The following is an 11,596-nucleotide window of genomic DNA, read 5'->3' as shown; positions in this document are numbered from 1 at the left end:
TCCCCTGCCTGTCACCCTTGAGACATGCAGCTGAGTTCTCCCAAACACACGTGTCCAGCTGAAATGGAAGCATCAGCATCGTCCCCGCGTGGTCCTTCTGCAACCCCCTGTGCCAGGGGACCAGTTCCTCAAGGCTTGTGGCTCTGCACCGTGGCTGTCCAGCTCGAAATCCCTGTGTGTCACCAGGTGCAGGGCCCAGCATGGAACCCTTCTGCTGCCTGCACAGGGCCACAGGCCAGCACAGGCTGGGGAGCACGCACAGGCCCCTCTGCAGATGAGGGGCCATGGGTCTCCAAATCCAGCCCCACCCTCCAGGTTCAGGATTGCGAACTTACTTGAACTCACCCTTATGGAGAGGAGCCCGGAGCTGCCGGGAAGTGCCCTCTCCTGGCCTCGCCTTCGCCACTGCAGCCTGTTACAGCTTACCACCACCCTGACATTAATCAATGGCTCCTGGAGCATCTGTCCCAGCTCCAGCATCGCTCTCCGGAGTGGAAAACAGCTTTTGAGACACCCAGGGGACGACTGGGACCTCCCTTCCCCTCAGCTGGTATCTGCAGCCTCCTCCTCACCCCCCGGCGCTGCTCAAGGGACACTGTCACGTATCTGTCCCCCTGTGCTGGAGATGTGGGGTGGCACCTGTCACCACCCTGTCCCTTTTAAAGGGGAGATAGGGACTAACCCTGGCGAGGCGAAAGGGGCCTGGGGGGATGCCCACCTGCCCCGAGCCCACCACTGCCCCTGCACACTCCAGGTGCAACCTGTCCCTGCCGCCCCAGGGGGTGATCCCCCCCACTGTCAGCATCTCGCGGAGCTGCCAGGACTTCAAGCCAGGAGCATTTCTGCACGCTCCAGGCTTCGCAGGAACAGGATCTTGGGAGAGGGGGTCTCAATCACCAAAACCGCCGCCAGCATCTTGCAACACAGCCAAGATTTCAAACCAGGAGTGTTTCTACAGAGCCCCCTTCCCCAGGTCTTGCAGGGGGGTGACCACCAAGGAAAGGGGTGGACGTGTGGTGCTACGAGCACAACTGTCCTACCCCTCTCCCACGCAGGGACAGGCCCACGGTCGCCGGGACACAGGACCAGCAGCCAGGCAGTACAGGAGATAACTTTATTGAATCCAATGGTGTTAGACAGACGACCGAGAAGAGACATGCCAGTTGGTGCGGGCAGCGTGGGCAGCAGGAGCTGACTTGGTGCAGGGCTGGATTTGTTTCTGCCTTTCATAATATCCTCAAGCCTTTTCCTGGCTTCCTTTTATACTTCTTTTAAAATTTCTTTTAAGTAAAAACAACTAATCGTGGAAAGAGTCCAGATGGTGTTTGTTCCCTATGATTGTTCCCGCAGCTATGTACAACGTGGGGTTGGGTCTCAACATCAGGTATAAAATGGAGCGAGTTTACAAACTTGGAGGATGCAAGGAAAAAAGCAAAGACAAGACAGGCGAGAGCAGTAGAAATCTGGACCAAAATCTTAAAGAGAAATTTAAAAAGTGCTATAAAACCCCTGGGCAGGAATACCATGCAGTTAAGAAACACAAAACCCAGTCAATTACACAGATCATCTAAAACAGGAATTTGTCCATTTTGTCTTTTATTTAATTAAAAAAAGGTTGTTGTTTTTTTAATAGAAAAAAGCTAAAATTGTAAGGTTCAGGCCACTGGGCAGTAGCAGCTCGAGGGTGCAGGAGGGTGAGGTGCTGGCGTCTCCCAGCTCCAGCCCCCTCAGGAGGGGTCCTGGCGCTCCCAGGGGCCACGAGCACCTTTGGAGGTGGCAGGCACCCTTGGGGGGGGGGGGGGGGGGGGGCGGGGTGGTGACAGGCTCCTTTGGGGGTCACAGGCACCCTTAGGCATGTCGAGCACCCTTGGGGGTGGCAGGCACCTTCGGGGGCAAGAGGCACCCTTGGGGGTGACCGGCTCCTGTGGGGTGACAGGCATCCTTGGGGGCAGCCGGCACCTTCGGGGGTAGCAGGGGGATGAGTTAGTGCAGTCCTTGGACCCATCCCCCCTGGGACAGAGGGGCTCAGCCCACAGACCTGGCAGCCCTGAGGGACACGGTCCCCAGGCGCCCCAGACAGGTGCCACGCCTGGGGACACGGGGTGCTCGGTGTAAGCCAGGAGGAATCCGTCAGGGCCCATCTCCTCCAGCTGGGTAAGGCCAGTGAAAGCCCCCGCCATGCACCACCATCCCAGCACACGCCGCTGCCATCAACCTTGCCCTTCCTGTCGGGTCTTCCTCCTGATTTACACCAGCGTGCTGCTCGCCTCCAGCACACCCCAGCTGAGCTTACGGGGCAATAGGCAGTGCCACGCTGGGGAAGAATGGGGCAAATCTGCAGGAAATAGGCTGGGGGACACCCGCAGCACAGCCCCAAGTGAGCCGGTGACGGGGACAGTTTGATCCACATTTTGGTGGCTCTCTGGGCAAAAATCAGGCCCAGCCAAGGCTGCCTGCAGGCCATGCAAAGCGAGGGCAGGTCGTGAGCCCATGGGACTCCTCAGGGCTCCCAGGCACGGGACAGCCCCCAAGGGTGCATCGCGCCCTTCCCTGCCCTGGGCACCGGAGCCCCAAAGGGGGCAAGAGGGGCTGGAGTGGAGAGCTGGGTCCCCACCACCGGCCTCGAGCGGCTGCTAAGCCGGTGTCTTGTACAATCAGAAAAGAAGTCAGCACAGCACAGTTATCACTGAGTACAAAAAGAAAGAAAAAAAAAAAAAAGAAAGAAAACAGGAAACAAGGAAAGAGGCGCAGAGCAGGGCCCCACCAACTCACGCAGGGCATTCGACTACAGACCTATTTACAGCGAGTCCTTAGCCGACAGCGGCAACACAAGAGAAGGCGAACAGACAGCCCTAGCGTCCAAGCCCGCATGGGGGGGGACATCCCTGTGCAAGGGGCCGGGCTGGCCGGCCACGGGTGGCAGCGGGAGACGGTGGGGAGGCTGTCGGACAGACGAAGTGAGCACCATGGGGCACACGCGCCACGGCTGGGATGTGCCAGGCGGGATGCACCGGCCGAGAGAGCACCAAGGGCAGCGGTGGCAGCTGCCTCCGAGCAGCACAGGCACGAAGGCCAGGTCTCGGAGGAGATGCCCATTTTGGAGGGTTGCGAGATGTCCCTGAAGGCCACACCAGCCATGGCACCAGGGCAGGGTCTGAGGCTGCCCAGTCCCCAGCCTGGCAGGGGCTGGGGACAGGATGGGCTCGGCAGACCTGGCCCTGGGGGGTCACGGCTCCCCAGAAGGCTCCCCAGGGCCCCAGCTGAATGCGGGAGCTGAGCTGGATGGCAGTGGAGAGGAGGGGGTGCCCAGAGCGCAGCTGGGCTAAGGGAGGGAGGTGCTGGCACCCTGCAGCCATGGGGCAAGCAAGGGGTACTGAAAGCAGCAGCCCCAGCTCGGCCATGCTCAGGCCAGTGCCAGCACCCCGTCCCATCCCAGCCAAGCTGGCTTTGGGGACAGTCACAGGGCAATGCAGCCAGAGCTGTCGCCTCAGCCCCATGTGCCCCCTCCCCACACAGCCAGGGATTAAGGCACCGTGGCAGCACTGGGGCTGATCCCCTCTGTGCCAGGAGCACCCCCTGTGACACTGCAGGGTAGGGCCAGGAGGACATATGGCAGCCCTAGCCGTCCCCAGAGCATGGACACGGGGCACAGCAAGACCCTGCCACAAGGTGCAGGAAGGCACAGGGCCTCGGGGAGCCAAGGGCACAGGGACCACCCCAGGCATGGCTCACCAACCCACCCCCTCTAGGCCTGGCAGCGCTGAGGGGATGGGGCAGGTGGCCAGTTGCCCAGGGATGGAGCAGCAACACCCCTGCCATGGCCAGGCCTCGGCCACGGCTGGGTACCTTGGGGAGGGGATGCCCTGTGGCATCCTGGCCTGGCAAGACCCCACCCCAGGGCCAGACTCTGCCTTGTGCTTTGGGGAGGGGGAAGCTGCCAGGCAAGGGGCTGCTCTGAGAGCATCCCGCTGCCACTGGCTACCAAGTCCCAGCTCAGCCAAGCTGCAAGGCCCCGAGAGGTGGGTTCAGGGACTGGAGATATCCAGTGAGCACCAGTTTCATGACAGAGGTGGTTTGAGTGGTGGAACAAACAGCTGCAAAAGAAACCAAAAGGGAAAAGGAGCTGCCTACAGGGAAGCAGCAGGCACCGGGCCACGGGCTCCAGGCCAGGAGAACAAAGAACCAGAACAAAAAAAGGGACCAAAGTGAAGTCTGGACTCGGCCAAAGGAAAATGGGAGGGGGAAACAAAAGAAAATAACCAAAGCAGGGTTTATTGGGCTGTCCTGGTCGCAGCGGCTGCCATGCAGGTGACATGGGGAACGTACAAAGACAGCAGCGAGCGCCACACTCCTCCTCGGCCAGCACAAGGCAGGCATTCCCTGCAGCAGCGGCTCCGTCGTCACCTGCCCTCAGCTACGCCTGGCTGGGTGGAGAGGGAGCTGGAGACCCTTGTGCCCGCACTCTTGTCCTGCGGCCACACACTCCTCCCGTGCCCCCCAGCTTTGGCCCAGGTGGCTCCTGTGGGGTCCCTGCCCCACGCAGGGGCCTTCCTGCGGCTCCCGGGAGCAGGAGCTCGGCTGCATCAGTCGCCCTGGCCCCAAAGCCCAAGAGTTTGCAATAGAGACAGAAAAAAACAAGAAGAGAAACCAGGATTCTCCTACCCCCAGGGTCGCAAGGAGAGACGGCACCTCGCGCTCTCCCACAGATGAGCTGAGCTTCCCCACGTTCTGCCGGGACGTGCCAGAGCCCTGGTCCTCTGCTCGCACGCCAGCCCCACGCTCCGGGATACCAAAGGAAAATAACAGCAGCCCAGCGGGAGCGGTGGCTGGCGGCGGCTCCCCTCTGCCTGGGCTGGCATGTCTGGGCCTCACAGAGTTGACTGCAGGTCAGGATCCACCATGGTCTCACGGTCCGGAGACTCGATGTAGTTGGCGGCTTCCTGGAGCTTCAGCAGCATGGCCATCTGCAGGGAGAAGAGCATGGCACCGAGCCCCAGTGGGACGAGAGATGCCCTGGGGAAGCCAAGGCCACTTGGCCCTCCCTCCCTGCCCTCCCGTACAAACCAGCCATCCCAAGCAGCTCCTTAGAGGCTAAAGCAAAGCCCAGAGGTGCTGCAAAACCCATCCCTGTCACCAGGATCTTGGCCTTGGGCACAGCTGGGATGCTCACGGCTGAGCATGCCAAAGCAGCGCAGAGGGACAGGCCCTGGTGCATCAGCTGTAACAGCCCGCTCGAGGTGACACACGGGGACACGTACATGCAGACTCCAGCACAGCAGGGACATACCAGAGGGTCAGAGTCCAGGGAGCTGGGGGTCGTGTCCTTGACGGTGCGCTCCTCGGGAGGGGAAACGGTGCTGTGGGGCCCAATAGTGGGTGGGGGCAGGTGGTACAGCTTGGACTGGTCCTGCTGTGCTGATGGCCAGGGCAGGGTGTCCCGCACCCACTCCACGGGGTCCTCCCAGGCTGCCTTCTGCCCGTGGACCTGTACACAGGGAGAGCAAGCAGCAGCCACCTGTTCAGCATCTGCCAGAGCCGGCATCGTGGCACCCCGAGTGTCCCCAAACAGCGCTATGTCCCACTGAAGCCACAGGGCAGGGCAGGGCCAGACAGGTGTCGCCTGTGCCCAAAATCCCAGTGCCTCCCTTCTCCGTGCCCCATTAGACTGCTGCATCAGCACATCCCCAAGCACCGCTGGTTTATTTCCCCATGTCCCAGGCAGCTCTGTGTACCTTGAGCCCATCTTTTGCCCCCTCCTGCAGGTAAGGGATGATGGAGTTGTTCCACAGGTCAATGAACCAGGTCCGGAAATCCTCAATTCCAATGGGGCAGGACAGGAAGAAGCAGGGACCTGCGGGGGGAAGGCAGAGAGCGAAAATGGGAGCCGAGTCCCTTGGCTCCAGTCACTGGCCCATGGCAGCACAGCACCAAGGTGGGCAAGCCTGGCTGTGCAGGGTGCCATGGGCTCGACCACCTCCCGGGAGCAGCGTCTGGCAGAGCAAGCTCCCAGGCAAGTCACCAGGCTGCCAAGGTCCATGTACCCCCCAAAAGCAGAGCGAGGCAAAGGGAGACCTGCCTAGGGAAACACGGCTCTCCCTGCTCAAGGAGGGGTGCCAGTGACACAGGTAGCCTTGGTTGACACCATGGTGACAGCTCCCATAGGGCACAGCCAGAAATGCCACCCAGGGAAGAGGAACGCTTGTGTGCATTGCCCACCAGCTTCTGGTTGTGTGGGCTTGGGCAACACAGAGCAGCACAGCAGCTCCCAAAGCTCCTTTGTTTTTTTTGTCCCTGGGGGCTCCCAGCAGTGCAAGGCGCAGGAGGGAGGCACGCAGCAGGGCCGTACCGATGAGGAAGTCAGAGGTGCTGTGTTTTTCCAGGAAGGTGTGCAAGTGGTACCAGAGCTTGGGCACCCAGTCCAGCACACGCAGCAGCTCCTCCTTGTTGGCGTTGACATCCGTGTCCGACTCCAGGAGCTTCCGCCGCAGGTAGCGCACCAGGAAGCCGTTGGCTGGCTCCACGTTGTTCGAGAAGGTCAGCATCCTGGGGGAAAGAGTCAGCTGTTCGGGGCTGGGTCTCTGCACAAGCCGCCAAGCACCCTCAAGGGGGACCTCCTAGCACCCCCACACTGCATGTGCCCAATGTTGGGGCAACAGGTCCTTCTGGAATGGCAGGCATGGGCCTGGGGATTGATCCTCATCCAGGTTCCCAGTCACAGGATTGTCCCCAGGACTGCCCCGGGGCAGAAGTGATGGCCTCTGTCCCCCGCTAGCCTGGGGATGGTCCCCAGGGATGTACAATAAGCACGTGATAAGTTTAGTAAATCCTTTGACACCATCTCCCACAGCATCTCCTGGAGAAACTGTCTGCTCATGGCCAGGACGGGTGTGCTCTGTGCTGGGTTAAAAGCTGGCTGGACGGCCAAGCCAGAGAGTGGTGGGGAATGGAGTTACATCCCGCTGGCACCGGTCACACGGGGTGTCCCCAGGGCTCAGTGCTGGGGCCACTCCTGTTTAATATCGATGATCTGGATGAGGGGATCGAGCGCTCCCTCAGTAAGCTTGCAGACAGCCCCAAGCTGGGGGGAGCGTTGATGTGGGGGAGGGCAGGAGGCTCTGCAGAGGGATCTGGGCAGGCTGGGCCGATGGGCCAAGGCCAGTTGTAGGAGGTTCAACACGGCTCAGTGCCGGGTCCGGCACCTGGGTCACACCAGCCCCACGCAGCGCTGCGGGCTGGGGGCAGGGGGCTGGGAACTGCCCGGAGGGAAAGGGCCTGGGGGGCTGGCTGACGGCAAACTGAACGTGAGCCCCCCCCGTGTGCCCACGTGGCCAAGGAGCCCAACAGCGTCCTGGCTTGTGGCACAACAGTGTGGCCAGCAGGACCAGGGCAGTGACCGTCCCCCTGCACTCGGCACCGGCGCAGCTGCACCCCCAACCCCGGGTTCAGTTTCGGCCCCTCACTCAGGAGGGACAGTGAGGGGCTGGAGCGTGTCCAGAGCCGGGCAGCGGGGCTGGGGCAGGGGCTGGGGCACAAGCGCTCTGAGGAGCGGCTGGGGGAACTGGGGGGGTTCAGCCTGGAGAGGAGGCGGCTCGGGGGGGCCCTCATGGCTCCCTACAGCTGCCGGCCGGGAGGCTGTAGCGAGGTGGGTATCCATCTCTTCTCCCAAGGAACAAGTGATAGGACGAGAGGAAACGGCCTCAAGTTGCACCAGGGGAGGTTTAGGTTGGACATGAGGAAAAACATCTTCACCGAAAGGGTGGTCAGGCACTGGAGCAGGCTGCCCCGGCCGGGGGTGGAATCACCACCCCTGGAGGTGCTCAGAAGACATGTAGATGTGGTGCTCAGGGACATGGTTTAGTGGTGGCCTTGGCAGTGCTGGGTTAATGGTTGGACTTGATGATCTTAAAGGTCTTTTCCAACCCAAATGATTCTAAGATTCCCACCTGAAGCTGAGATGGAGGCCATGGTTTGGGGTCATCTTCACAGGCTGGTTGGTGGTCCCAATGATGTAGGGGCTGAGCAAGTGACAGAGAGAGACAGAATTCATGAGAAAAGCATGCTGCATGACCCCCGCCTGTGGCAGAGCTGATCTGAGCACAGCAGCCAAGCAGTCTCATCTCTACAAGCCCAGGGACCTTGCTGAGAGCAGCGGGGAGCATGCATGTGCCTCCTGCGCTGGTGGAGGGTGCAGTGGGGCTCTCACCATTTGTGGTATTTGCAGGTGAGCGCGCCATTGACAAGCTCGCTGATGGAGCCCGCCTCACTGAGGTCGTCCAGGAGGATCACCAGTGGCACATCTGGTGCCATGCCCGTCTCCCGGTCAATCTGGTTGGCCAGGTTGGAGAGGTACAGCTGCAGGTCCTGCAATGAACGGGCCGGGTGTCACACATGGGGCCGTGACATGGCTGCCAACAAGGACCGCAGCACCAGGGTCAGCGGGGACACTTCTGGCTGCAGCATGCCCTCACCTTGCAGGACTGCTGGTGCATGTTGAAGGTGCTGACAATGCCCTCGGTGACGTCCCGACCTGAGCGCTCCACCAGGTACTCAGCCAGGCGGTTGGTCAGGTAGGTTTTGCCGGTGCCGCTGGGTCCCGAGAGGATGAGCCGCCGGTGCTTCAGCAGGAGGCTGATGTAATGCTGCATCATGGGCTTGGGGATGAGTGTCTCAAACACTAGGCTGTCCACGCACTTCTCCTTCAAGCCTGCAGGCAAGGGAGGGCTGAGGGTCCTACTCACATCCCACGACACCGTGAGATAGGGGGAGGGACAGTGATGGAGCCTCGCCATCACACTGACCTTTGAGTGTCACAACAATGCTGGTCAGGCCTCGGCGGCACAGCGGCAGCTCTGGTGGCTCTGTGTCCAGGACCCGCTTGATGTGGCTGATGCTGTAGCCATAGACAGACTCGGTGCTGAGCCCCAGCGTGGAAGCAGGATCCATCTTGGTGATGTAATCCTATGTGGACAAGGACAGGGCTGTTAGTGCCCCTGAGGACCAGCGGGCAGCAACCAGTTCCAGGAGACCCTGGTAAGGACCTGGGCCAGAGAGCATCAGACACAGTGGAGCAGTATAAAAGGCTGGCTCACAGAGGAGCGGCCCCCATGCGCCTACCTTAAAGACCTGGCAGACAGCCTCATCCAGCATCTTCCAGTCCACCTTCCCGCTCACCTTGGTCCAGCCCAGGAAAAACTCCTGCTGCTTGAGGTCCTAGGAGCCAAGGCAGGTGTGCAGAGCAGAGCACTACACCCAGCCCCAGAGAGGCATTCTGTGCCCCTTGCCCAGGGCCATGGCACTGGGACCGGCCAGGCTCCCTGTACAGCCCACACTTACCCCCTTGATGATGTGCTGGGGCGGCATGCGCACCACGATCCGTAGTGTCAGCTCATCCTTCTGGGTGCCAGCGCTGACAGCGTCCATAGGGGACACGTCTAGGGACAGAGCAATGAGGTTGTGCTGGCAGGGAGAACTGAGCCACCAGGCCTGACCAGGACCAGCCCGAGCCACATCCTGCTGTGGCTGACTGTGGCACCGGTGGCATGACAGATCCCCATGCACAGCTGCCTCCAGGTGACCAGCAGCACGTTCCCATCACACACAGAGTCTCTGTCCCAGCCCTTCCCCATCTGCCAGCAGCTCTGTCACCCCTACCTGCATCCCCCAGGCTGGGGCCAAAGGCATGGCCAAGGGTGAGACCCAGGGAGCGCCGCGGTGAAGAGGAGGCTGACGTGCTCATGACGTGGCCAGGAACAGAGCCTGGCACTGCCGAGGGCCCTGGAGCCACTTTGAGCCGATCATTCTCGGCCTTCAGGAGGTCCACCTCCAGCTGGGGAGAACCAGTTACGGCACTGGGTGAGGAGCTGGACGCCGGCAGCACAGCTCAGAGCCAGTCAGGCTCCTGGCAGTGGTCCTTACCTGCATGTTGTGCATGGTCTCCCGCAGCTGCTCCAGCTGGTGGGCCGAGTTGAGGGCCTCCAGGCGGATGTCCGTCAGCTTCATCTCCTTCTCCCACAGCTCGGACCGAAGCTCCGACACCTCCTTCTTCTCTGGCTCACCCTCACCATGGGCCTGGAAGAGCCTGGGCCAAGGGAGAGAGAGTCTTACAGGGTCCAGGGTGGGAGCCTGCAGCCCCCACGACCGGCCCTCCCCATTCCGTGTTGCCCATCCTGGCCCCACGTACTCAGCTGTGTCAATGCCCACAGACGAGGATGTGGAGGATTTGATGGAGGGCGAGGCGGTCTCTGTGGAGCCATGCTGCAGCTTGGGGGAAGAGGGGGCCGACGAGTCTGGCGTGGCGATCTCCTCGATGTCCGAGTAGGACGAGGCTGATTTAGGTCCCTTCTTGATGCTGAAAGCCTTGTTGAAGGAGCTGCGCAGCTACAGGTGACAGAAAGGCACTTGTTAGGGACAGCCCGACAGTGCAGCGCTGAAAGCAGAGACAGGGCTCAGTCCGGCCCTAGAACCACCATCTGCCCAGGACCCACAGACAGCCTGAGCTGGGACCAGTAACACCGTATCCATCACCGAGGCTGCACTGTGCACTGCCACTGCCCCGGGTAAGGCACCAGCCTGACCCTGCTCTGCTGGCACAGCTGGCGGAGGGGGTGCACAGCCCTCTGTGCAATGCTCCAGCCCCAGCCTGGACGGCGCGCACAGCCCCAGAGGGGGACCCCCGTCCCAGCCAGGCTTCCCCCAGCACCTACACTGGGTGCTCAGGCACTGCACCAGCACCCCGACCTGTCGGGAAGGGCCGACTCCATCCTGACCTTCACCCCCACCACAGCCATCCCAGCAAGTGGTGTTCAGGGGGACAATCCCCCTACTCCACAGCCAGGGTCCTGGTGCAAGGGGACAGTTACCATCCCACCGTCCCACCCCCACTGTGGGGTCCTCCTGGAGGCACAGCAGGCCCGCCAGCCCTCTGCAAGATGTCACGGGGGTCCCAGCCAGGCATGCAGCATGCACACAGCACAGAGAGCAGCGGGCGGGTGAGCGGCGTGCCAAGGTCAGGGAGGGTGGACGGACACTGCACGGGGGCCAAACCGGGCCTGGGTCCTGCACATGCACCACCAGCCTGTGGGAGAGCAGCAGGACAGGCACCCCGGGCTCACACCAGGTCCTCTGGAGGGCCAAGACCTGCTCCGAGGGGAGGTGGGAGGAAGAGGGGATGGAGAACAGGCAGGATCCAGCCCAACTCCCACAGGCACCAGGCGGGCTGGTCTGGTGTGACCCCAAAAGCAAGAGTGCTGCATTTCAGCACAAAAAACCAGGTGGGTGTCAGGTTCTGCTGACGATGAGAGAGTAGAGGAGCACTGGGACTCACGTGGGTCCCAACAGGGACAGAGCCATTTGGGGCCATGTCAGGCCAGCCCTGGCAATGCAGAGATAGGCAGCACCACACACCGGTGCCACAGGCAGGGCTGCAGTGAGGTGCCCGTCCAAAAAGATCTAGCCACAGGGAGCCAGGACAATACCTGCCTTCCCCAGGCAAGAAGGGGACTGTCCCCATCCATGGGACAGGTCCCCAACCAAGCCCTTCCTGCTGCCTCAGAGCCGCCTGGGGCAGTTCAGCCCATCCACGTGGATGCATGTTTTG

The 11,596-nt window shown here is 61.5% G+C and overlaps 1 protein-coding gene across 1 annotated transcript in view; it reads right to left on the bottom strand.

Annotated features, from left to right (window-relative positions):
• Positions 1 to 1,099: 1,099 nt before the first annotated feature.
• NAV1 (neuron navigator 1) overlaps positions 1,100 to 11,596 on the bottom strand; it is a 76,507-nt gene continuing 66,010 nt past the window's right edge. The window contains 13 exon segments of the mRNA XM_056361728.1: positions 1,100 to 4,964; positions 5,288 to 5,485; positions 5,733 to 5,851; positions 6,347 to 6,543; positions 7,944 to 8,015; positions 8,204 to 8,361; positions 8,469 to 8,704; positions 8,799 to 8,958; positions 9,115 to 9,210; positions 9,334 to 9,431; positions 9,652 to 9,826; positions 9,916 to 10,078; positions 10,181 to 10,377. Coding sequence (XP_056217703.1) covers positions 4,869 to 4,964; positions 5,288 to 5,485; positions 5,733 to 5,851; positions 6,347 to 6,543; positions 7,944 to 8,015; positions 8,204 to 8,361; positions 8,469 to 8,704; positions 8,799 to 8,958; positions 9,115 to 9,210; positions 9,334 to 9,431; positions 9,652 to 9,826; positions 9,916 to 10,078; positions 10,181 to 10,377 — 1,965 coding nt within the window. The 3' untranslated portion in view covers positions 1,100 to 4,868.

Source organism: Falco biarmicus, chromosome 16 (assembly GCF_023638135.1).
Source record: "Falco biarmicus isolate bFalBia1 chromosome 16, bFalBia1.pri, whole genome shotgun sequence".
Classification (NCBI taxonomy): domain Eukaryota; kingdom Metazoa; phylum Chordata; class Aves; order Falconiformes; family Falconidae; genus Falco; species Falco biarmicus.
This window is presented reverse-complemented; position numbering and strand designations above follow the sequence as displayed.